This window comes from Lissotriton helveticus, chromosome 8 (assembly GCF_964261635.1).
Source record: "Lissotriton helveticus chromosome 8, aLisHel1.1, whole genome shotgun sequence".
Classification (NCBI taxonomy): Eukaryota; Metazoa; Chordata; class Amphibia; order Caudata; family Salamandridae; genus Lissotriton; species Lissotriton helveticus.
In genome coordinates, this window is record NC_136069.1 from 1,659,694,344 (window position 1) to 1,659,719,753 (window position 25,410).

The 25,410-nt window shown below is 48.3% G+C and overlaps 1 protein-coding gene across 1 annotated transcript in view; it reads right to left on the minus strand.

The window, feature by feature from the left end:
* Nucleotides 1-963: 963 nt before the first annotated feature.
* The window catches only part of RRP8 (ribosomal RNA processing 8), a 68,091-nt gene continuing 43,644 nt past the window's right edge, over nt 964-25,410 (minus strand). Inside the window, exons 6-9 of the mRNA XM_078658745.1 lie at nt 13,566-13,672; nt 4,065-4,161; nt 1,310-3,256; nt 964-1,237 (exon numbers count right to left, since the gene is read on the minus strand). Coding sequence (XP_078514871.1) covers nt 3,143-3,256; nt 4,065-4,161; nt 13,566-13,672 — 318 coding nt within the window. The 3' untranslated portion in view covers nt 964-1,237; nt 1,310-3,142. The remainder of the gene's footprint in view (nt 1,238-1,309; nt 3,257-4,064; nt 4,162-13,565; nt 13,673-25,410) is intronic.

Here is a 25,410-nt window from a genome sequence, read left to right on the forward strand (position 1 = left end):
CCCCATCCTTCCCTGGTTTTTGTTTGGAATATTTCTGTTTATGCATCACTGTGCATGCTAATTTGCACCAGTGGCTCAGAAAATCTAAGTTGTGACGCAACACTGTATTATATAGAATTATTGTATTCACGCTTTTAATACTGTTGTCACAGCCTTGTACACTGCACTGTAGCTTACACTCCCACTGAGCATTGAGTTCTAATGTTGATCAGAAAATCAATAAAGAAATATAAAAAAAAAAGAAAAAACTCTCTGGGTAATATTACATTTCAATGTATCTGCTCCATCCAAACTCTTTGAGCAACGGTCCTGTGACTGCAATGATCAGGTCATTACAAGGAACCTTTCAGACACTTTGAGAGCACTCCACAGCATTTATGCTCTTTTGGTAGCTGGAAGGACCATTAACCTGTCTATAGTTCCAGAAGCCTTAGCTCACTGCGGAAAGTTCATATTTTGCAGTAATGTCTCCATGCATGCTTTTCTTCTTTAATAAGTATCAGTCAACAGACATATTGCCTACTTTGGGCTTTACCCCCAATTCCTGCTAACAACACCTTCCATATAAAGCCAAGATGTACACCTAATACAAGCTAAATAGCTTTGCTTACATCATTTCTGTAACTACTTTGTCTTTCCGAGGGGTTATACGAGTCTCATCATCCCTAAGCAAGCACCACAGGGGCTGTACTCCTCTAATCTTTTTCATTAGATTACTAAAAGTCTCATTATCCTCTTGAGACTCAATATCTTGGTGCAGTGGTTGTAAGAACACAACACTGATCATTAACTAAGTCGGGGTTCTATGCCCTTGATAGTTTTATCAGCTTACACTTGATACTAGTATATCTTACCTTTATAGATATATGTAGATAGGTCATGCATTGTCCTAAACATGCCAGATGAGTATTGCTTTTAGGCCAATGTCAAATAGAAAAGAAGAGGTCTATGAAAAAGCATGTGTAAAACAATTATCAAAATATTTTACTGAATTTTGTGGTTTACATCAAAAAGTAACCAATCCTGATAGTCAAAACATTTGCAACATAGTATTAGCACCTACATGCAGAGAAGGATTAACAAAATCCAGTTGCACATCTGGAGTTTATGTGAACACATCCCAAAGTGGTGCCTTTCAGGGGAAGAAAGGAAGAGATAGAAGATGAGGAAATGTCGCAGCCTGGGGAGACCACGAGGGTGGGAAGAAACTGAGTTCACTTGCTTCCCCATTGAATTTCTGAAATCTAGCACCTGATCCGTTATCCCTCCTCTTAAGACAATTGTGGAGGAGGCGGTGACGACTGTGAGCTCCTACAGGACTTGAGCAACAACTAAATTGTCGTCATACTTAAACCTGATCGGACACAGGACCAGTGCTCATCATATCATCCAACATCCATTACCAACACTGAAGTTAAGAATACAGTCAAAGTGCTAGCTACCAACGTGTTCGGGCTGATTGGATCTACAGTACACCCAGACCAATGTGGCTTTATGATCCACATAATATACGACGTCTTCACAATGCCCTAGCTCTCTTCCTAGACGGCGGTCAGCTTCACTAATGGTCAGTTTTCAGAAGGCATTCAACTCCATTGTCTATGTTTCGCATTGCCATAAATTCAGTGGCACTATACACTTCCTTTATACCAAATTACTGGTCAAGGTACAAATCAGTGGAGCACATCCTGACACTTGATAAGTGGCACCAGACAGGGTAAGTCATGATGGGCACTGCTAAGTGTTCATTCGAAGACCTATACAATAACTTTGGCACGTAAAAGCAACAATTCTTCAAATATCTACAGTTAAGGCACAATCTTCAACCACATATTGAAGATCTTACAGTCCTCCCTGAATTTAATTCTCTTGAAGCAAAAAGGCTCATATGGGCGCAGACAAAGTGTAGCAATAGTCATACACCTTGCATCTCTGATACCCTTCCGTGAGCACGGGAGGGAGATACAGGGCCTCTCGCAGATAAAGGCTGACAATCTTCTCGAATGGCCCAAAGAGAGATTGCCATCGCCAGCCAATTCCACATACTATAGCTCAAATACCTACATAGCATTTACCTTACATGATAACACATTCAACATTTCAAACTAATCAGATCAACAAATGCTTAAAATATGGAGAACAACAGGATGACCTCTTACAGCCAGGAGCTGTCCATGGATTAAACCTTTTTGGTCCGGGTGTGATATATACTTTAAAGCGTGATTAGATGGGAACTGGATGACGACCCTAGATTACCATTGATATGTATATGTCTTGATTTAGACACCAACTGATATAAAACTGCAATGATACATTTAGGACTAGTGGTGCCGAAACAGGATATATCAAGTAGGTGGCACGACAGCCACCCACCCAGTTGAGCAGGGTGGGTACTGGTGAAGGACCTATATCACTGGAGATACCATATCTGGGATTCCCCTTCTTGTGGGACTGGATGGACTAGGATGGAACTGCAAGGGATTTGAGTACCGAGTAGGAAGGAGAATGCTCCAGTCAAGGGCTGCTCTTAATTCTTTTCAACTCACATACTACCAATAAAACGTTTTAGTTAAAAAAGAAAAACAACATTCATGTAGTATCCGGATGTAAACTGCTAGGCCACACTTATTGATAATGGAGTTTTTTAAAAAGGATGGATAAGACACCAGAACCATTGGAAAAGATGCAGACAGGCCAGACACTGGAGACATCTGAAGGGTTGCAGATGGAAAACACACCAGAGCAATTGGAATAGATGTCACTGTGCAATTCTACACACCACAGCCTTTGGAAAAGAAGATGTCTTACAATCATACAGCCAAACAAACAATTAATTTCCATGAAACCAAAAGTAGTTCACAGAAAGCAACCTATTTCCATCTCAGAGTAAGTAAAACTTGGTACTGCTGCCTGCCTTTCAGCACCAGGCTCAGACCCTATGCCTGGTATGTTGTACCTGCAACATGGGATAGAAAAGTAACTTTTCTATAGACTGGGATTCATTTTATGACACAGAATTAAGCCTTAAGTTGACAGGAGTTGGCCTTTTTACACAATCCGCTTTGATGACTGTAGTCAAATCTTGTATCCAGTGTGCAGGCACCACTTCTCGAAGACTGATTCCATTACCAGGAATGTTGCTTCAGCGCTTCTTGTAGAGACAGGCTTTGAGATCCAGGCCAGGCAGATTTCCCTTGGATTTAGGTGGACCGGTCTTGGTGAATTCAAACATGTAGAAGTACTTATTCTCGGTGTCCTGCAAGAAGACAAGGCAGTTTCAGCAACAACCTTAATACAAAATAAAATGCACACAGTAACATAACAAAGAACATGTGTTGGATGAAGACAAGAATAGTAACTATCATTAACACACCAAACACTCGACCATATAATAGGAGGAAGACTTGTGGCTCATACGCACACAGCCAAAAAGCATCACCAAAGGACGGGTGTTCAGAGCAATATGCAGTTGATAAGAATAGTGAGTGGGGTGCAATAGGATCCTAGTGGCGTCCCACCACTGACACTGGAGCTGTAACCTCTGCAGCTCAAAAGACAGGAGTGTTGTGCAATATGATCCCTACGGTCTTCTCTTTCAGACTGGAGTAATCGTATCCTTGTGCAGATTACATGAACCGAGAGTGGGTGCAGTAAGACCCCTATGACTGTGGTGCAGGTACAGCTCCATGCAGCATAGGCGCAGTAAGAGTCCTAGGATGTTCCACTAAGCACTCAAGACATGTGGCACCTTTCAAAGCAATTCGGGTGCTGGCAGACTCTTCATAGTCACTGAGAGCAGACAGGGTCTTCAGGTGTCTAGTTTCACTAAGTTGATGGTTGCAATAACTCCCCCATGCAGTTATTTGGGTAACAATTGGGTCTGCAGTGACCTACGCAGTACCCTCTCTAGAATTTAGGTGAAGTCCTGCCTTGGTGTACTAGCACTAAGCAAATGTGGCAGGGTGCCGTGCTCCCCCTGTATTGTTACTGGGCATAGGGTGTATTTCGCACTGTTTTAAAGTGCTCTTCGGAAAGTAACATGTACTTATGTCTTCTTCCAGTACCTTGGTTGTGTTCTTAAAGCCCATGATAGCCAACGCACTAAGAAACATTCGTACATCTCCAAAGCGGCTGGCCACTTCTGCGACCTTGAGAACTCCCCTGCGGATAAAGATAGACACCGAAGTTCATTAGAAGACCAACAACGACAGTTTCTCATTTGTGACATAGACTGGCAGAGAACAGCAGTGGAGGAACAGACTGGAAGACAGCAGCATCAGAGGAATACAGTGGAAGCAAAAATCACGGCAGGAAGAGATTGGCAGAGGACACACTGAAGGACCTTTTAAGAGAGCAGCACTAGAGTACACTGAGCGAGAAGACCGTATAAGTGCTGTTCACTCACTCACTGAAGCAGTAAAATCTAAATTAGAACATTGGAGTGTTGAGAGCTCCACTGAAGGCGAAAGAGCAGCTCCGGGCTTGTAAAGGCTGGTATAGGCCCCAAGCTCCAACATGATTGGCTTCATGTTTTTTCCTTTTTAATTTAGAACATTCTACCCTTAGTGGGTGGAATGTTCTAATGGACTTATAGCCCGTCTGCCTGGGGCTACACCAGTTGTAAAATCCCTCTACCTTGTTATAACTTGGGTTTAGGGCCTTCAACAACCGGTATAGCCCTTGGCAGCGGGTTATAAGGCTACATTAAAGCCTAAGCACATGCCTACATATACCCACCAGTCCTCCCTCTCCTGCTCAGTCTAACTTGATGACTTGCACATGAAGACATGACATGAGGGTAGGGTAGGGCAGTCACCAAAGGAAGTGACAACATCCCAAAAACTTACCAGTAATTTTCAGTACTCAGAGTTCTGCTCTTCCTCCGCAAGAGACTCATAATAAACACAGAAGTTGCCTGACTCTAACACAAGTCAGGAAACTAGGGAACATGCCACAGCAGTCATGCTGTGGCATGTGGAGACTTGACTAAAGTGCCTCTGGTTAGCGCGGAGTGATGCGCCAGAGGAGAGCATTGAGAGCTGTACAGTTCAGGGGTGCAGGGCAGTTCTGGTACAGAAGCAGTGCTTTGGGAGCACATTGCGCTGCGTGCCACACAGGGCAATCCTAGATGAGTCCGAGTGACACGCAGGAGGCGGCAAAGGGTCATGTGTAGGAGGATGTGCAGGGTTAAATGCAGGAGAGGACATGGGGTGATAGGAGGTGCAGAGTAATGTGCAGGAAGAGGCATATTGTGATGTGCAGAAGGAGGTGCAGGGTGAAGTGCAGAAGGAGACAGAGTAATGTGCTTGAGATACAATAGACACAATGGCGGCACATCATGTGCTCCATGCCTTGATTGACATCTTCAGCAATTCTAGGACTTGCATTCCTGGTGTTTTGGTGGTGTTGTAGGAAGTTTCTGTACAAAGTTGCTGCCACTGGATGGGCTGAAAGAACTGACTCCCTGCAGGTTGACTCTGGGCCTACACTTTCCTTGACCCTCCTGTTAGATGCGATTACCTTTTATAGGAAGGACCTGTATATCCCCCATATCTTTGGAAGACTAGTTTGCCTTCTTCTTTGCCTCAAAGGTTTGGTCTGCCCTAGGGCCAAACAGATGGTTTCCTTTAATGGCCATGTGAGAAGTTGGCCTGGCATATGCTGTCCACTATTCTAGTGGGCACCTTGCACCAGTCCAAACGACCCTTATTGATGGTAGGTTAAAGACAACCTTTATAGAAAGCTATCCTAGTGGTAGCTGTGGAGAGCAGCCTTCAGGCTAAGTCTTGGAGGAATGTAAAGCAGCTTGTTTTACCAGTCTATAATCTTGTGAATGATCAAATGAAAGGAGAACCACACCAGGTATATATAAAATATATGTATATATATATATTCTAAACACATCCCTCTAGTCTCTTTATGAGGCTAGAGGCAAAAGTACATTCAGTAAACTCAATAACACACAGTAAATTAGCACAATATACGTGGAGCCATAGGGACGTACCAAATCATATATTAAGAAAGTGGTATAAGAACCAGGCTGGCTGGCGGCCGAGGGGATCCGGAGCAAGGGTAGGCATTCCGGCAAGTTGCTGCCAGCCACTCGAGCGGAGCAACTTTGTGCTCCCTATCACCACCGTCGGGCAGTAGCTCCTGGTACTACGGATTCAACATAGCCCGGTACAGGACTACTAGGCCCCACTACAGGCTACTCCTAGAAAAGTCTTGGAGCCTGTCTATTAGTCTTGCACATTAATTTCACACATAGGTCCTGAAGAAGTGGCAACCGATTCCTTAGAAACATTTAGGCACTTAACATGTTGACCCCACACTAGTGGCAACCTGGTAGGATCATTACAATCTACCAGGGCGTCCAAATTCCTTTTAATTAGGCAGGATCTACCTTACCATTAAAACTTTATTGAGCCTAGGACTGACCCTGACCTATTTTAGACCACTTCACACAGGCCTAGTTTAGACCACTTCACACGTGCACCACATCCCACATTGCCCCCTTACCCACACGCACCCAAAGGCTTCTCCTAAAAAGATCTCCGACAAAGAGCCCCGGAAACGGTGAGCCCATCGAGCATTGCAGCGCCGGCCCAACGAGGAGCAAGGCGCAATGATGAGGCATGACAGCTCTCGGGGTGTGTGAGGGCAACATGACAAAAGTTTTGTCTTTCCCCATTTCCCTTCCTTCCACCCCTTAGGAACTGCACTCCCCTTGTCTGACACGTTCTCCTTGGAGCCATGAGTGCAGGACCTGCTTTAAGATTGGCTCCTGGTCCCACCCCCTTCTTCTCTCGCATCTAATGATGCCCTGAATTTGTTGTCTGAGTATCCCCCCACCATCACAATACCCTTTTCTCAGCTAGGCTGAACAATACACATCTTATTGCACCATGGTCAGGGCATTTCCGTCATCTTCCAGGAGAACACAAACTAAACTCCCATGGTCTTCAGATGGCTTCATCTCTTTCGTATTCAAGCATTCAGGGTGCTGTTCATCAGAGCATAAAAGTGATGGGCATTACATGACCGTCTCATCCATGCCATTAGCAAAACTGTGGAACTGAGCTAGGTATAAGAAGGGATGATGAGGACGACCCATGCAACTGAATTAGTCTTGCTGCGGGTGACTCCTGTGGCACTGCTGTCACCAGGCAGAGGTCAAAATAGTGGAATTGGTAAAGTCCCAAGTCTAACAGAAGAAGTGTATAATGAAAGGTTGTGGCTGCACAGCTGAAGGAGGCTGGTTGCCGCACTGGAGTTGGTGGCAACGCAGGAGGTTGCACAGTGGCCAAGCCCCAGTTCTATTTACATGTATAGCAGCTGGAATTTCATCTGAGGTACAGTTCCGAAATGTTTGCTAAATACACCTTAAAATATTTATACATTAAGAAATTGTCCCAAACTATCCAGCTGGATAGGCTTCAGGCCACTATCCATGGTCTCTGGTGAGCAAGGGAAGGATAAATGTTGGCAGCCATGGTGCTGCAAAACTTCCACATTGAGTTCATCAGTGAACTCAAGATTCTCACCAGAATCCTTACTTGCAGGCCACAGCACCAAGGGCAAGGTCATTGGAGACCTCATGCACCTCACATTTTACCTCAATCATTTCAGTTTATGGAGCACCACAAGCAGCATGCCCAAAGCTACAAGATCCTGTAATGCAACCCTTTTCTAAAATAAAACTTTCAGTAGCATGTAAAATAATCTTATTACCAAATATGTCTATTTTGGTAACATTGATATCTATAGTTAGTATATTTTACTGTAATTTCATTTTAGTTAATGTTCAGCAAGCTTTGCACCGTAAAAACCTAACGAGTTTCACAACTGTTTATACTCACAAACATTAATCAGCAGTTTTCTTAATAAATCAAACCTTTCCTATTTGCAAATAAATACATGTATTTCCAAATTGTAAAAGAGAAATTGTATGTAGGGGGGAGGGAGTATCGTGGTGTAGATGGACTTCCCTCATCCACACGTCCATCGCGAAATATGAAAACTTTTATTTGATGACGGAGCGACAGCTTACTCTTAGAAGGTACTACACCAGATTTATAAAGAAAGAAAATATATTGTTTCACTTTCATTCAAGTTAAGGGTAACCTTGTAAGGGTGACCGTCCTGATCCGATCAGAAGCAGTCGCTCCTCACGCTGCTCCCAGCTCCCAGCTGATTGGTATCGTAGCACCAGACTGCAAATTAATACCTGCTAGCTCGCATTGCTCACGAAACCAGTAGTGCCTGACTGCACATTTATTTGTATAACAGCGCTATAGTGCGAAAGTGCGCTCTCAATATCATTGTACTGTGCTGTGCTGCCTTTGCCTAATTATTTGTCTTGTGCCTGATTGTGCCGGCGCCATTGCCATTTAGTTCGCGTTTTCATTACTTGTGCCCCAATCCTCTTTCGCTTTTGGCTTGCAGCCATCCATTTTGTTGTTTGTTATTTTGCCGACCTGCCCGGCTCTCCACCCCGCCCCCGCCTCCCTCCCACTGATACTGCAGGCTCCGCTCTCCCGTAGTAGCGCTGTGACCGTCCTGATCCGATCAGAAGCGGTCGCTCCTCACGCTGCTCCCAGCTCCCTGCTGATTGGTATCGTAGCACCAGACTGCAAATTAATACCTGCTAGCTCGCATTGCTCACGAAACCAGTAGTGCCTGACTGCACATTTATTTGTATAACAGCGCTATAGTGCGAAAATGCGCTCTCTATATCATTGTACTGTGCTGTGCTGCCTTTGCCTAATTATTTGTCTTGTGCCTGATTGTGCCGGCGCCATTGCCATTTTGTTCGCGTTTTCATTACTTGTGCCCCAATCCTCTTTCGCTTTTGGCTCGCAGCCATCGATTTAGTTGTTTGTTATTGGGCCGACCTGCCCGGCTCTCCTCCCCACCCCCCGCCTCCCAGCTGCTCCTCCCTCCCACTGATACTGCAGGCTCCGCTCTCCCGTAGTAGCGCTGTGACCGTCCTGATCCGATCAGAAGCGGTCGCTCCTCACGCTGCTCCCAGCTCCCTGCTGATTGGTATCGTAGCACCAGACTGCAAATTAATACCTGCTAGCTCGCATTGCTCACGAAACCAGTAGTGCCTGACTGCACATTTATTTGTATAACAGCGCTATAGTGCGAAAATGCGCTCTCTATATCATTGTACTGTGCTGTGCTGCCTTTGCCTAATTATTTGTCTTGTGCCTGATTGTGCCGGCGCCATTGCCATTTTGTTCGCGTTTTCATTACTTGTGCCCCAATCCTCTTTCGCTTTTGGCTCGCAGCCATCGATTTAGTTGTTTGTTATTGGGCCGACCTGCCCGGCTCTCCTCCCCACCCCCCGCCTCCCAGCTGCTCCTCCCTCCCACTGATACTGCAGGCTCCGCTCTCCCGTAGTAGCGCTGTGACCGTCCTGATCCGATCAGAAGCGGTCGCTCCTCACGCTGCTCCCAGCTCCCTGCTGATTGGTATCGTAGCACCAGACTGCAAATTAATACCTGCTAGCTCGCATTGCTCACGAAACCAGTAGTGCCTGACTGCACATTTATTTGTATAACAGCGCTATAGTGCGAAAGTGCGCTCTCTATATCATTGTACTGTGCTGTGCTGCCTTTGCCTAATTATTTGTCTTGTGCCTGATTGTGCCGGTGCCATTGCCATTTTGTTTGCGTTTTCATTACTTGTGCCCCAATCCTCTTTCGCTTTTGGCTCGCAGCCATCCATTTTGTTGTTTGTTATTGTGCCGACCTGCCCAGCTCTCCACCCCGCCCCCGCCTCCCAGCTGCTCCTCCCTCGCCCCTCCCCCATCCATATATGACAGATGCCTATGCGCGCAGCGGTCGCGTCCCATGCGCGCCGAAGGCGCGCCAAAGGTAAGCCCGTCTACGCCCGTCCGTGCCTGGACCGCGCCCAGCGCCAGACCCCCGCAAAAACCAATCCACCCGCATAACGTACGACGCCGCAACCCTCTCAGCACTTAATCCCGGCCGACTCCCAAACTGCAACCAAGCCGCCCCGGGTCAAACCCATGGACCCTTCACCTGCCTCTCCTGCCAATTCGACTGCACCAGGATCCACACCAAATCCACAGACTCCACACAGAACTCCAACACTAACCACCTGAAGTGCATCCTGCTCAACACCCGCTCGGTCCACAAACATGCCATTGAACTTTGGAACCTACTCGACACCACATCGCCGGACGCCGCCTTTCTCACAGAAACTTGGATGAACGCCTCATCAGCGCCCGACATCGCTATAGCCATTCCGGACGACTACAAGATCATCCGAAAGGACCGCACCAACCAAACAGGAGGAGGCATTGCTATCGTCCATAAAAACAACATCCGCATCACGACCAATTCCGACAATATCCTCGCTACCGCCGAACACCTTTACTTCCAGATCCACACCGACCCCAAGACCACACTCAGAGGCACCCTCATCTACAGACCACCAGGACCCCGTACACAATTCAGCGAAGACATCACTGACTTCATCAGCCCACATGCCCTCCCCTCCGAGAACTACATCTTACTGGGAGACCTCAACTTTCACCTGGAAAAGAAAAACAACATCAATACCACCAACCTCCTGGACAACCTGGCCAATCTCGGACTCAAACAAATTGTTGACACCCCCACCCACCTTGCCGGACACACGCTCAACCCTATATTCACCTCCAGCAAGCACATCTCCTTCAATCACACCACAGCTCTCCATTGGACGGACCACAGCTGCGTTCACTTCAACTACAATAAGAACACGACCCACAACCCCCCACAACCTATTCCCCGAAGAAATTGGAACAAAATTACCACCGACCAACTCTTCACATCGCTTCACCAAAACCCTCCTACCAAATCATCGGACCCAAACCAAGCAGCCACCAACATCGCACAATGGATCACCCACTGCGCCGATGAACTAGCCCCCTTGAAAAACCACCAAATCAAGCAGGGTAGCAAAAAAGCCCCCTGGTTCAACGACGACCTTAAGAAATCCAAGAAGCTCTGTCGTACCCTCGAGAAAGCTTGGAGAAAAAACCCAACCACTGACAACATGGCCTCCTTCAAGAACGCCACCCGCAAACACCACCAACTCATCAGATCCACCAAGAAATCAGCATTCAAGGATCGACTTGACAACAACGCCCAAAATAGCATGGAACTATTCAACATCGTCAAAGAATTCACCAACCCCACCGCCGGCAGCAACGACATCACTCCCTCCCAAGACCTCTGCGACTCTCTATCCTCATTCTTCCACAACAAAATCGCCGACATACACAACAACTTCAAAAACCAGTCCGAAGACCAGCCCTCTTCACCCACCCCCAAACTAAAACAGCACTCCAACAACCTCTACGCCTGGAACCCAATCACCACCGAAGACACCATCCGCCTGATGAACTCCATCCACTCAGGATCGCCAACCGACCCATGTCCCCACCACATTTTCAACAAAGCAGACTCGATCATCGCACCCCATCTCCGTGACGTCATCAACTGCTCCTTCAACTCCGCTACCTTCCCGGAAAGCTGGAAACATGCCGAACTCAGCGCCCTTCTAAAGAAACCCACAGCAGACCCCACTGAACTTAAGAACTACCGCCCCATCTCGCTCCTCCCATTCCCTGCCAAAGTCATTGAGAAAGCCGTCAACAGTCAGCTCGCCGCCTTCCTTGAATCCAACAAATCCCTCGACCCCTCACAATCCGGCTTCCGAGCCAAACACAGCACCGAAACAGCCCTCATCGCAGCAACAGACGACATTCGCACTCTACTGGACAACGGAGAAACAGCCGCCCTCATCCTACTTGACCTCTCGCAGCCTTCAACACAGTCTGTCATAGCACCCTCATACAACGCCTCAGCAACATCGGAATAAAAGGAAAAGCATTGGACTGGATCATCTCGTTCCTCGCTGGAAGAACCCAGAGAGTCCGCCTCCCCCCTTTCAGATCAGAGGCCACCGAAGTCATATGCGGCGTACCACAAGGATCATCACTCAGTCCCACCCTCTTCAACGTATACATGAGCCCCCTCGCATCCATCACGCGACAACACAACCTCAACATCATTTCCTACGCAGACGACACCCAGCTGATCCTCTCTCTCACCAAAGACCCAAACACCGCCAAAACCAACTTACACGAAGGAATGAAAGAAGTTGCCGAATGGGTGAAGAACAGCCGTCTAAAACTGAACTCGGACAAAACGGAAGTCCTCATCTTAGGTCCATCCCCCGCTGCCTGGGACGACTCTTGGTGGCCACCGGCCCTGGGAACCGCACCCATTCCTACGGATCATGCACGTAACCTGGGCTTCATCCTGGACTCCTCCCTCTCGATGACCAGACAAGCCAACGCCGTCTCATCATCCTGCTTCAACATCTTACGCATGCTCAAAAAAGTCTTCCGCTGGATCCACACCGAAACAAGAAAAACGGTCACCCACGCACTGGTCACAAGCCGACTGGACTACGGTAACACCCTTTACGCCGGAACCACAGCCAAACTACAGAAAAAACTCCAACGCATCCAAAATGCCTCAGCCAGACTAATACTGGACATCCCTCGTCAAGCTCACATTTCCGCTCACCTGAAAGACCTTCACTGGCTCCCCGTCAACAAGAGAATAACGTTTTGTCTCCTCACCCACGCACACAAAGCCCTATACGACCTAGGACCCGAATGCCTCAACACACGACTGTCCTTCTACACCCCCACCCGCCAACTACGATCGTCCAATGAAGCCCTCGCAGCAATTCCGCGCATCCATAGATCCACCATGGGGGGCAGATCCTTCTCCTACTTAGCGGCCAAGACCTGGAACTCTCTCCCCTCCAACCTCCGCCTTAATCAGAACCACCTCTCCTTCAGAAAGCAGCTAAAAACCTGGATATTCGATAAATAATAGCACCCCCCCCTAGCGCCTTGAGACCCTCTGGGTGAGTAGTGCGCTATATAAATCTCTGAACTTGAACTTGTGAATTTGTGAATTTGTGAGGGTATTTGTAGAGCGCAACGGTCGCTCCGGAAGGAGCATCATGGCGCTGACATTCCAGGTAGAGGATCAGATCATTTCTTAGTGGGTGAGGGGATTATATGGCGGCCTTGGTGTAATCGTCCATAAGGTTGAAGATCCAGGTTTTTAGCAATTTTCTGAATTGTTTTTCATGGGTTTGGAATCTCAGATTTTTGGGCATGAGGTTCCAGGCTTTTGTGGCCAACTTGTATAATTAACTAGGTAGAAGTTAAGTTCTGTCAATGTTACATGGTTATGGTCTGAAGGAAAAATCTAAGGGATTTGCCATTTTTTACTGCATTTATCTTGATACTCCATATTGCATGCACATGGTTTCAGTTTCATTAACAACATACTGAATACTTTTCTAAAGTGGAATTTCAAATGTTTAAATATGCACATTATTATTTTTTCAGTTTTAGAGTGGTTCTAGCACAAAGCTAAAAATACAGTAGATATTTGGTTCAAAAAGTTTGATGACTGTGCCCAGTCACCTTTAGGGAGATAGTTGAATTATAGAATCCTCACCCTTGTTTTAGGATCCGGTTAGCTTCGCCAAAAAAGTCTTGCAAGTTGGTGCCCATAAGTGCAAGGCAAAAGACAGCAATATCCACAGACTCGTCTGCAAGAGGGACCTGGAACAGAGACAACAGAAGTACTGTGAGGGACGGGGTCAGACCAGAGGCAATGGAAGCAGAGGAGTAAGAGGGGACTGGAACAGATACAATGGAAACACGTGAGCGAGGGGAGCGGCTCAGACCAGAGAGTGTGGAAAAAGAGCAGTGAGGAGGGAGGAACAGAGACAATGGAAGTAGTTCAAAGTAGTGGTAGGTGGTACACTCTGCTACGCGACTATTGCGGAGGTTTTTTAGGTCGAGCGACCTATCTTAATGCGCATGCGCATTGAGCGGGAGCGAGATATAAAGGGGCTTATCGAGAGTTTACCTAACTGGCGATTCCACTGGCGATTTGTTGAAGTGCATGTGCTTTTTAGGTCATTGCGCAAGCGCAAGCCCTAAAAAGCGCATGCACAATGCCACCATCCGCCTGCCTGCCTGCCTCGCATTACCACATCAAAGGCGGCGCGTCTCAGGCCCCTGCTGCTTCACACCCTCATGCCGCTCTCCCCGCTCAGCCCCCTCCCCTGCCCGCCGTGTCGCATTTCTCCTCCCCCCTCCCCCCTCCCCACAGCAATGCCCTCCGTCTTGTTTGATCATTCGGTTTCCCCTTCTGTCACCCCCTTTTGCTTCAGTGTCTTTACACATTGATTTATCATAACATGTCTTTAACTGTTGGGTAATCTAATACACAATAGGAGCTCAGAGGGAAAAAGGAAAGGGTCGCCCTCCACTCAGAAAATGTCATACAACAAAAGACCCAGTCCTCAGGCGTCAAAACATGTCAGTGACTCCAAAATGGGGCAGTTAATATATACTGCTACCTCTCAATCTCTTATACATTTTATAAGGAGATATTGCACTGCACTCCCGCCCACGTTTAAAAAAGTCCCGCCTGTTCGCCTTAACAGCAACACCGAACCACAACACTCGTGACCTAAATATATTAGTCACACGTGTCCACACAGTCGTGTTGGACTAAATTCTCCTTAGAAAAAATGTGTGAGAGACAAGTGACACCTCACGGAAACACCACCAACGGGGTAACTGGTATGAAATTTCCAGACAGGCCCCTGTCTCATCATCGGTCGTCACCTGCCTCTCAAAGAAAGAGAAGAAAGAAAAGAAAAGGAGTGTCCACAACAAACAACAGAAATTGTGACAAACAGTGGATAGAAGTAATATCTGCTGGTGACAAACACATAACATAAAGAAGTGCTTAAAAACCAAGCATAAAGTCCCCTTAACCAACTTTATTTATAGGGAATTGCTTATGCTATGGTGTCTAAAAAGGCTGGTAGCTATTCATGGCTACCATTACCTATTGCCAGTGCCAACATGTTTCACTGCTATAGCTCGTTAAGCAGTTTCATCAGGGCTGCACTCATGTGCCACCACTCCACTTTTGGACACTAGTTCAGTGTATGCCAGAGACAGCGACGTTAGGCATACCAGCCGCTCAGGGCTTGAAAAGATGTCAGGGTGCTCCAATCGTGAGCTATCACCTCTGCTTATCCTTAAGCTTTCGTAATACCGTCCGGTAGGTGCTTTTCCCCAACCATTTTGGAGTCACTGACATGTTTTGACGCCTGAGGACTGGGTCTTTTGTTGTATGACATTTAACTGTTGGGTGACAAATGTTACTCCACTAAATATCAAATATAAACGCCTATTCACTCGACCTATCGGAGACACGTCCTACTGAGCTCCCCTTGCCCCGCCTCTCCCAAAGGTACCTTCTTCTTCTTTGTTAGATGAACTGAACTGCACTACTACCACTACCAGTACCACCACCAGTACTACCACCACCAGTACTACCACCACTAGTACCACCACCACCAGTACTACCACCACCAGTACTGCCACCACCAGTACTACCACCACCAGTACTAGCACCACCAGTACCACCACCTTCAGTAATACCACTACTACCACTACCAGTACCACCACCACCAGTACTACCAGTACCACCACCACCAGTACTACCACTACCAGTACCACCACCAGTACTACCAATACCAGTACCACCACCACCAGTACCACCACCACCAGTACAACCACCACCAGTACTACCAGTACTACCACCACCAGTACTACCACCACCAGTACTACCACTACTACAGCCACCAGTACTACCACTACTACAGCAACCAGTACTACCACTACTACAGCAACCAGTACTACCACTACCACCACCACCAGTACCACCACCACCAGTACTACCACTACCAGTACTACCACTACCAGTACTACCACTACCAGTACCACCACCACCAGTACTACCACCACCAGTACTACCAGTACCACCACCACCACCAGTACTACCACCACCAGTACTACCAGTACCACCACCACCAGTACTACCACTACCAGTACTACCACTACCAGTACTACCAGTACCACTACCACCACCACCAGTACTACCACCACCAGTACTACCAGTACCACCACCACCACCAGTACTACCACTACCAGTACCACCACCAGTACTACCAGTACTACAGCCACCAGTACTACCACTACCACCACCACCAGTACTACCAGTACCACGACCACCAGTACTACCACTAACAGTACTACCACTACCAGTACCACCACCACCACCACTACTACCACCACCACCAGTACTACCATTACCAATACTACCACTACCAGTACCACCACCACCAGTACCACCACCACCAGTACCACCACCACCAGTACCACCACCACCACCAGTACTACCACTACCAGTACCACCACCACCAGTACCACCACTACCAGTACTACCACCACCAGTACTACCACCACCAGTACTACCACCACCAGTACTACCACCACCAGTACTACCACTACCAGTACCACCACCACCAGTACTACCACCACCAGTACTACCACCACCAGTACTTCCAGTACCACCACCAGTACTACCAGTACCACCACCACCAGTACTACCACCACCAGTACCACCACCGCCACCACCAGTACTACCAGTACTACCACCACCAGTACTACCACCACCAGTACTACCACCACCAGTACTACCACTACTACAGCCACCAGTACTACCACTACTACAGCCACCAGTACTACCACTACCACTACTACCACCACCACCACCAGTACTACCACCACCAGTACTACCAGTACCAGTACCACTACCACTCCCACCAGTACTACCACCACCAGTACTACAGCCACCAGTACTACCACTACCACCACCACCAGTACTACCAGTACCACCACCACCAGTACTACCACTACCTACCACCACCAGAACCACCACCACCAGTATTACCACCACCAGTACTACCACCACCAGTACCACCACCTCCAGTACCACCACTACTACCACTACCAGTACCAGCACCACCAGTAGTACCAGTACCACCAGTACTACCACTACAAGTACCACCACCACCACCAGTACTACCAGTACTACCACCACCAGTACTACCAGTACTACCACCACCAGTACTACCACCACCAGTACTACCACTATTACAGCCACCAGTACTAACACTACTACAGCCACCAGTACTACCACTACTACAGCCACCAGTACTACCACTACCACCACCCCCAGTACTACCACTACCAGTACTACCACTACCAGTACTACCAGTACCACTACCACCACCACCAGTACCAGTACCACCACCACCAGTACTACCACCACCAGTACTACCAGTACCACCACCACCACCAGTACTACCACCACCACCAGTACTACCACCACCACTAGTACTCCCAGTACCACCACCACCAGTACTACCACTACCAGTACTACCACTACCACTACCACCAGTACACTACCACCAGTACTACCAGTACCACCACCACCACCAGTACTACCAGTACCACCACCACCACTAGTACTACCAGTACTACAGCCACCAGTACTACCACTACCAGTACTACCACTACCAGTACTACCATCACCAGTACCACCACCACCAGTACTACCACTACCACTACTACCACTACCAGTACTACCACCACCACCCGTACTACCAGTACCACGACCACCAGTACTACCACTACCAGTACTACCACTACCACTACCACCAGTACTACCATCACCAGTACCACCACCACCAGTACTACCACTACCAATACTACCACTACCAGTACTACCACCACCAGTACCACCACCACCAGTACCACCACCACCAGTACCACCACCACCAGTACCACCACCACCAGTACCACCACTACCACCAGTACTACTACTACCAGTACCACCACCACCAGTACCACCACTACCAGTACTACCACCACCAGTACTACCACCACCACCAGTACTACCACCACCAGTACCACCACCTCCAGTACTACCACCACCAGTACCACCACCTCCAGTACTACCACTACCAGTACCACCACCACCAGTACTACCAGTACCACCACCACCAGTACTACCAGTACCACCACCACCAGTACTACCACTACCAGTACCACCACCACCACCAGTACTACCACCACCAGTACTACCACCACCAGTACTACCACCACCAGTACTACCACCACCAGTACTACCACCATCAGTACTACAGCCACCAGTACTACCACTACTACAGCCACCAGTACTACCACTACCACCACCACTACTACCACCACCACCACCAGTACTACCACTACCAGTACTACTACTACCAGTACTACCACTACCAGTACGTCCAGTACTACCAGTACCACTACCACCACCACCAGTACTACCACCACCAGTACTACCAGTACCACCACCAGTACTACCAGTACCACCACCACCACCAGTACTACCAGTACTACAGCCACCAGTACTACCACTACCACCACCACCAGTACTACCAGTACCACGACCACCAGTACTACCACTACCAGTACCACCACCAGTACTACCACCACCAGTACCACCACCACCAGTACTACCACCACCAGTACTACCAGTACTACCACCACCAGTACTACCACCACCAGTACTACCACTACTACAGCCACCAGTACTACCACTACTACAGCCACCAGTACTACCACCACCACTACTACCAGTACCACCACCAGTACTACCACTACCAGTACCACCACCACCAGTACTACCACTACCACCACCACCACCAGTACTACCACCACCAGTACTACCACTACTACAGCCACCAGTACTACCACTACTACAGCCACCAGTACTACCACTACCACCACCACCACCACCAGTACTACCAGTACTACCACCACCAGTACTACCACCACCAGTACTACCACTACTACAGCCACTAGTACTACCACTACTACAGCCACCAGTACTATCACCACCACTACTACCAGTACCACCACCAGTACTACCACTACCAGTACCACCACCACCAGTACTACCACTACCACCACCACCACCACCAGTACTACCAGTACTACCACCACCAGTACTACCACTACTACAGCCACCAGTACTACCACTACTACAGCCACCAGTACTACCACTACCACCACCACCACCACCACCAGTACTACCAGTACCACGATCACCAGTACTACCACTACCAGTGCTACCACTACCAGTACTACCACTACCAATACCACCACCACCAGTACTACCACCACCAGTAGCACCACCACCAGTACCACCACTACCACCAGTACCACCACCACCAGTACCACCACTACCACCAGTACCACCACCACCACCAGTACCACCACTACCAGTACTACCACCACCAGTACTACCACCACCAGTACTACCACCACCAGTACTACCAGTACCACCACCACCAGTACCACCACCACCAGTACTACCAGTACCACCACCACCAGTACTACCACTACCAGTACCACCACCACCAGTACTACCACTACCAGTACCACCACCACCAGTACTACCACCACCAGTACTACCAGTACTACCACCACCAGTACTACCTCCACCAGTACTACCACTACTACAGCCACCAGTACTTCCACTACTACAGCCACCAGTACTACCACTACCACCACCACTACTACCACTACCACCACCACCACCAGTACTACCACTACCAGTACTACAACTACCAGTAATACCACTACCAGTACTACCATACCACTACCACCACCACCAGTACTACCACTACCAGTACCACCACCACCACCAGTACTACCAGTACTACAGCCACCAGTACTACCAGTACCACGACCACCAGTACTACCACTACCACCACCACCAGTACTACCACTACCAGTACCACCACCACCACCACCAGTACTACCACCACCAGTACTACCACCACCAGTACCACCGCCACCAGTACCACCACCACCAGTACTACCACCACCAGTACTACCACCACCAGTACTAGCACCACCAGTACCACCACCTCCAGTACTACCAGTACCACCACCACCAGTACTACCACTACCACCACCACCAGTACTACCACTATCAGTACCACCACCACCACCACTAGTACTACCAGTACTACCACCACCAGTACTACCACCACCAGTACTACCACTACTATAGCCACCAGTACTACCACTACTACAGCCACCAGTACTACCACTACCACCACCACCAGTACTACCACCACCACCAGTACTACCAGTACCACCACCACCACTACCAGTACTACCACTACCAGTACTACCACTACCAGTACTACCAGTACCACTACCACCACCACCAGTACCAGTACCACCACCACCAGTACTACCACCAGCAGTACTATCAGTACCACCACCAGTACTACCAGTACCACCACCAGTACCACCACCACCACCAGTACTACCACCACCACCAGTACTACCAGTACCACCACCACCAGTGCTACCACCACCAGTGCTACCACTACCAGTACTACCAGTACCACTACCACCACCACCAGTACTACCACCACCGGTACTACCAGTACCACTACCACCACCACCAGTACTACCACCACCGGTACTACCAGTACCACCACCAGTACTACCACTACCACCACCACCAGTACTACCAGTACCACGACCACCAGTACTACCACTACCAATACTACCACCACCAATACTACCACTACCAGTACTACGACCACCAGTACCACCACCACCAGTACCACCACCACTAGTACCACCACTACCAGTACCAGTACCACCACCACCAGTACTACCACCACAAGTACCACCACCACCAGTACTACCACTACCAATACTACCACCACCAATACTACCACTACCAGTACTACGACCACCAGTACCACCACCACCAGTACCACCACCACTAGTACCACCACTACCACTACCAGTACCACCACCACCAGTACCACCACTACCAGTACTACCACCACCAGTACTACCACCACCAGTACTACCACTACCAGTACCACCACCACCAGTACTACCAGTACCACCACCACCAGTACTACCACTACCAGTACCACCACCACCAGTACTACCACTACCAGTACCACCACCACCACCAGCAGTACTACCAGTACTACCACCACCAGAACTACCAGTACTACCACCACCAGTACTACCACCACCAGTACTACCACTACTACAGCCACCAGTACTACCACTACTACAGCCACCAGTACTACCACTACCACTACTACCACCACCACCAGTACTACCACTACCAGTACTACCACTAGCAGTACTACCACTACCAGTACTACTACCACCACCACCAGTACTACCAGTATCACCACCACCACCAGTACTACCAGTACCACCACCAGTACTACCAGTACCACCACCACCACCAGTACTACCAGTACTACAGCCACCAGTACTACCACTACCACCACCACCAGTACTACCAGTACCACGACCACCAGTACTACCACTACCAGTACCACCACCACCAGTACTACCACTACCAGTACCACCACCAGTACTACCAGTACTACCACCACCAGTACCACCAGTACTACCACCACCAGTACTACCACCACCAGTACTACCACTACTACAGCCACCAGTACTACCACTACTACAGCCACCAGTACTACCACTACTACCACCACCACCACCAGTACTACCACTACCAGTACTACCACTACCAGTACTACCACTACCAGTACTACCAGTACCACTACCACCACCACCAGTACTACCACCACCAGTACTACCAGTACCACCACCACCACCAGTACTACCACTACCAGTACCACCACCACCAGTACTACCGCCACCAGTACTACCACTACCACCATCACCAGTACTACCAGTACCACTGATGAAGCAAAGCTTCGCATATTTTGCAGCTTGCCGAAGTCAAGAACCTCGTTTATGTGTAATAAGGTAACCTAAGTATGTTCTACTAACGTTTATTTTTGTTTAGGCAAAATTTATGAAGCTTGCCTACGTGTATTTCTACTACACTTACCCCGTGTACTTTAACATGGCCGCCGCTTGTATTTTAGTTACTGCGCATGCGTCAGCCACACTCACGTGTCCTGACGCGTCTGCAGAAGTGGAGGGAAATTTATGCGCATGCGTAATTCATAGCTGTGCTTATCATGTGGTACTGCTCGTGCCACTGCTCTTGTACCCGTATCAATGTAGCTAACATTTAAACCGCATAAGAATATTTTATGATGATAAGTAGAAAGTACAAACCTTGTGATGTGTTTTCATGATGACATTATTATGTTTTTATTTGTTTTCGCTTACTTTTCATGTACCACGGGGAATGGGGGTCTGTCTGTACTGAAAGCCATCTTGGAGGTCCCTTCTGCGCAGATGCGACTTTTCGGGGACCTGACAACCTTGGCTGATGGAACATAGCCAGTTGGCAGTGATGGGCGGGATGCTCCTGAGAAAGTCACCTCTGCCCTGCGAGAACGGCGAATGTTGCTCCTCATATGATACAATGTTAAATTGTCATTGTGTTTCTGCACAGTTTCTCCTGGGAACCCCAAACCTGCTAGGCGGTACCCAAGTATGCTAATGAAGGCTTAAAATCTTGTATTGTGATTGGTGTGTTACCCAAATCCTACCTTAGGACCAATCGAAATTGAGGGATTCTGACACTTTGCAACATTGGGGGGTGGTACACTGTCCCCAAACTGTATATCTACCCTGGGTTCACCTAGGGAGCCGTCCGACTTGTCTGGTTTAGCTGACCTGTCACTGACCCATCGTACTCAATAGGTGACTGAAGATACAGAGCGCTGCGGAGCACTCTGTCCGAATTTGACCATAGACTAAGGTTCTACTGAACCTTAAAGTGCTGGCGAAGCACTTTGCTGGGAGTTCGCTGACCCAATCGAGGTCTTGATCGATAACTGCAGAGCGGGTGGAGCGCAGGCGTTGCTTCCAAACTGTGGGTTCCGGTCCTGTCCTGAGCGGTCCTGTCCTGAGGGTTTGCTGTCCTGTCCTGAGGTCTTGTCCTGATTCCTAATCCGAGGGTATCCTGTCCTATCCGGGGTGTCCATTCTGCACCTGCTGTCCTTTGAAGGGTATCCTTCCTTGAGGGTTCCCTGTCCTTAACTAACCCGTGGCCAGGGTTTGGTTTCCACACCTTTCTAGGTAAATATTGATCTGAACCTCTTAAAATCTTGCACCTTCTGAATTTCTAACTTTTGCTTTAATAAAGTTCACCATTGCATATGTTATTTTTTCCATGTCTTTCCGCAAATATTGCAAGTCATTTGCATTTTTCACATAAGTTTGTTCCTATGTCTTCACACTTGTTAGAAATTATATTTTGCATTGCAGTTTGTCATTTTCTGATATGGTCTAGAACCTCATTGCCTAGATTGTTCAAAGGCCCGTTCACCTTAAGTGAAGCGTGTTACTCTTTATAGGCCCTCCTGTAGTTATACCTACATAGTCTGCCCTTGCTCAAATAATTCTGATTAGCATAAGTATTTTCTCGTTATACTTTATATCAGTATTTCAATGATTACTCTGTCATTGTTTCTTTACAGCTATATCATTTACGTTATCTTGGTTATTGATTGCCTTATTTTACTGTACCTCATACACGAAACAAATGAACTTTAGATAAACATTTTAAAACTTCCAGTTGTCCGTGGTCATTTCAACAGAATTTTGAATGTTATTGGTTGGGTTTGTATTTTGCTGCCTTTTCTTTACAGCTAGCTCCCTGATTCATTGTGGTCATTAGGTACCCGCATCGGTGGATGGTAAGTCGGGTGCACTGAAAATTAATAGTAGGGAACACACACACAAATTGGTAGAGCTCGTGAAGTCACCTGATCGATGTATATGGTGATTTGAAAGTATATGGGCCCTGAAGCCGGAAAACGGCGAAAACTATTGGTCGGGTGGCCTCGCGCGCTCTATCACCACGACCACCAGTACTACCACTACCAGTACCACCACCACCAGTACTACCACCACCAGTACTACCACCACCAGTACCACCACCACCAGTACTACCACTACCAGTACTACCACTACCAGTACTACCACTACCAGTACTACCAGTACCACTACCACCACCACCAGTACCAGTACCACCACCACCAGTACTACCACCACCAGTACCACCACCACCAGTACTACCAGTACTACAGCCACCAGTACTACCACTACCACCACCACCAGTACTACCAGTACCACGACCACCAGTACTACCACTACCAGTACCACCACCACCAGTACCACCACCACCAGTACCACCACCAGTACCACCAGTACTACCACTACCAATACTACCACTACCAGTACCACCACCACCAGTGGAGAGGTGTGGCCCACCGGTTAGAGGCGGCAGACCTGTAAGCAGAGAACGGCCCGGGACCAGGGTTCAATTCCCGACGCGGCAGGGTCTTGGACCAGGGTCAACGGACTTGATAATTCTCGCCTCAGTGCCTACTCTAACCAGGGAACACACTCGGTAACTCTGGGCATTAAGCTTGCCTCATCTCTACAACGGCCCCCCACAGACGCCGGGGATGCCTGGTTTCACTCTGGAGATACCCAGAAAGGGACCATCTCACAGGGAAAACCAGGACGGGTTCCCCAGCGGTCTACAGCGCCAGGACACTCGGGTAGAGTAACAGTGCGCTTTACAAGTATCCCACATTTACCACTACCACTAATACTACCACTACCACCACCACCACCAATACTGCCACTATCAGTACCACCACCACCAGTACTACCACTACCAGTACCACCACCACCACCAATACTACCACTACCAGTACCACCACCACAAATACTACCAGTACCACCACCACCAGTACTACCAGTACCACCACCAACACTACCAATACCACCACCAATACTACCAATACCACCAAGCATTGGCACAGCCAATAGGTCTCGCTTTTGGGACCTTATAAGTATTTAGTTGAGCAGCACAATATCCTTGGTGCAACAACATCAACTGCTGCATGGCTAAACACTTATAAGGTCCCAAAGGCGAGACCTATTGTCTATGCCAATGCTTGTTTTTTTAACTGAACTTCGCGTTCCACGCGGAGTAGAAAATCTCTGCAAGCTTCGCCGGTGGAGCGGTGTTTGCCGCACCCCCCTAGTTATAACGGCAGGGCTAGAACAGAGGCAATGGAAGCAGAGGAGCAGGACATGAAAGAGGAACCAGTAACAAGTGTAAACAAGATTTGGGACAATAGAATAGTATAAGTACGGGGCTCGATTGGGACATAACTGAAAGAGAGAGAGGGGGCCTATAGGAGATTGAAGAAGGTGGGGTGGATGTACGACAATGATCTAGGAAAAGGCATTACAAATAATGATGAATTATCTAGGAGCTGCTGATCAGTTCCTAATGAAACTCTGGATATTGTGCTGACGCACCTTCTAATATTGGGTAGTGAAGCCCACCTTCCTTTGCATCGATATATGTAAAT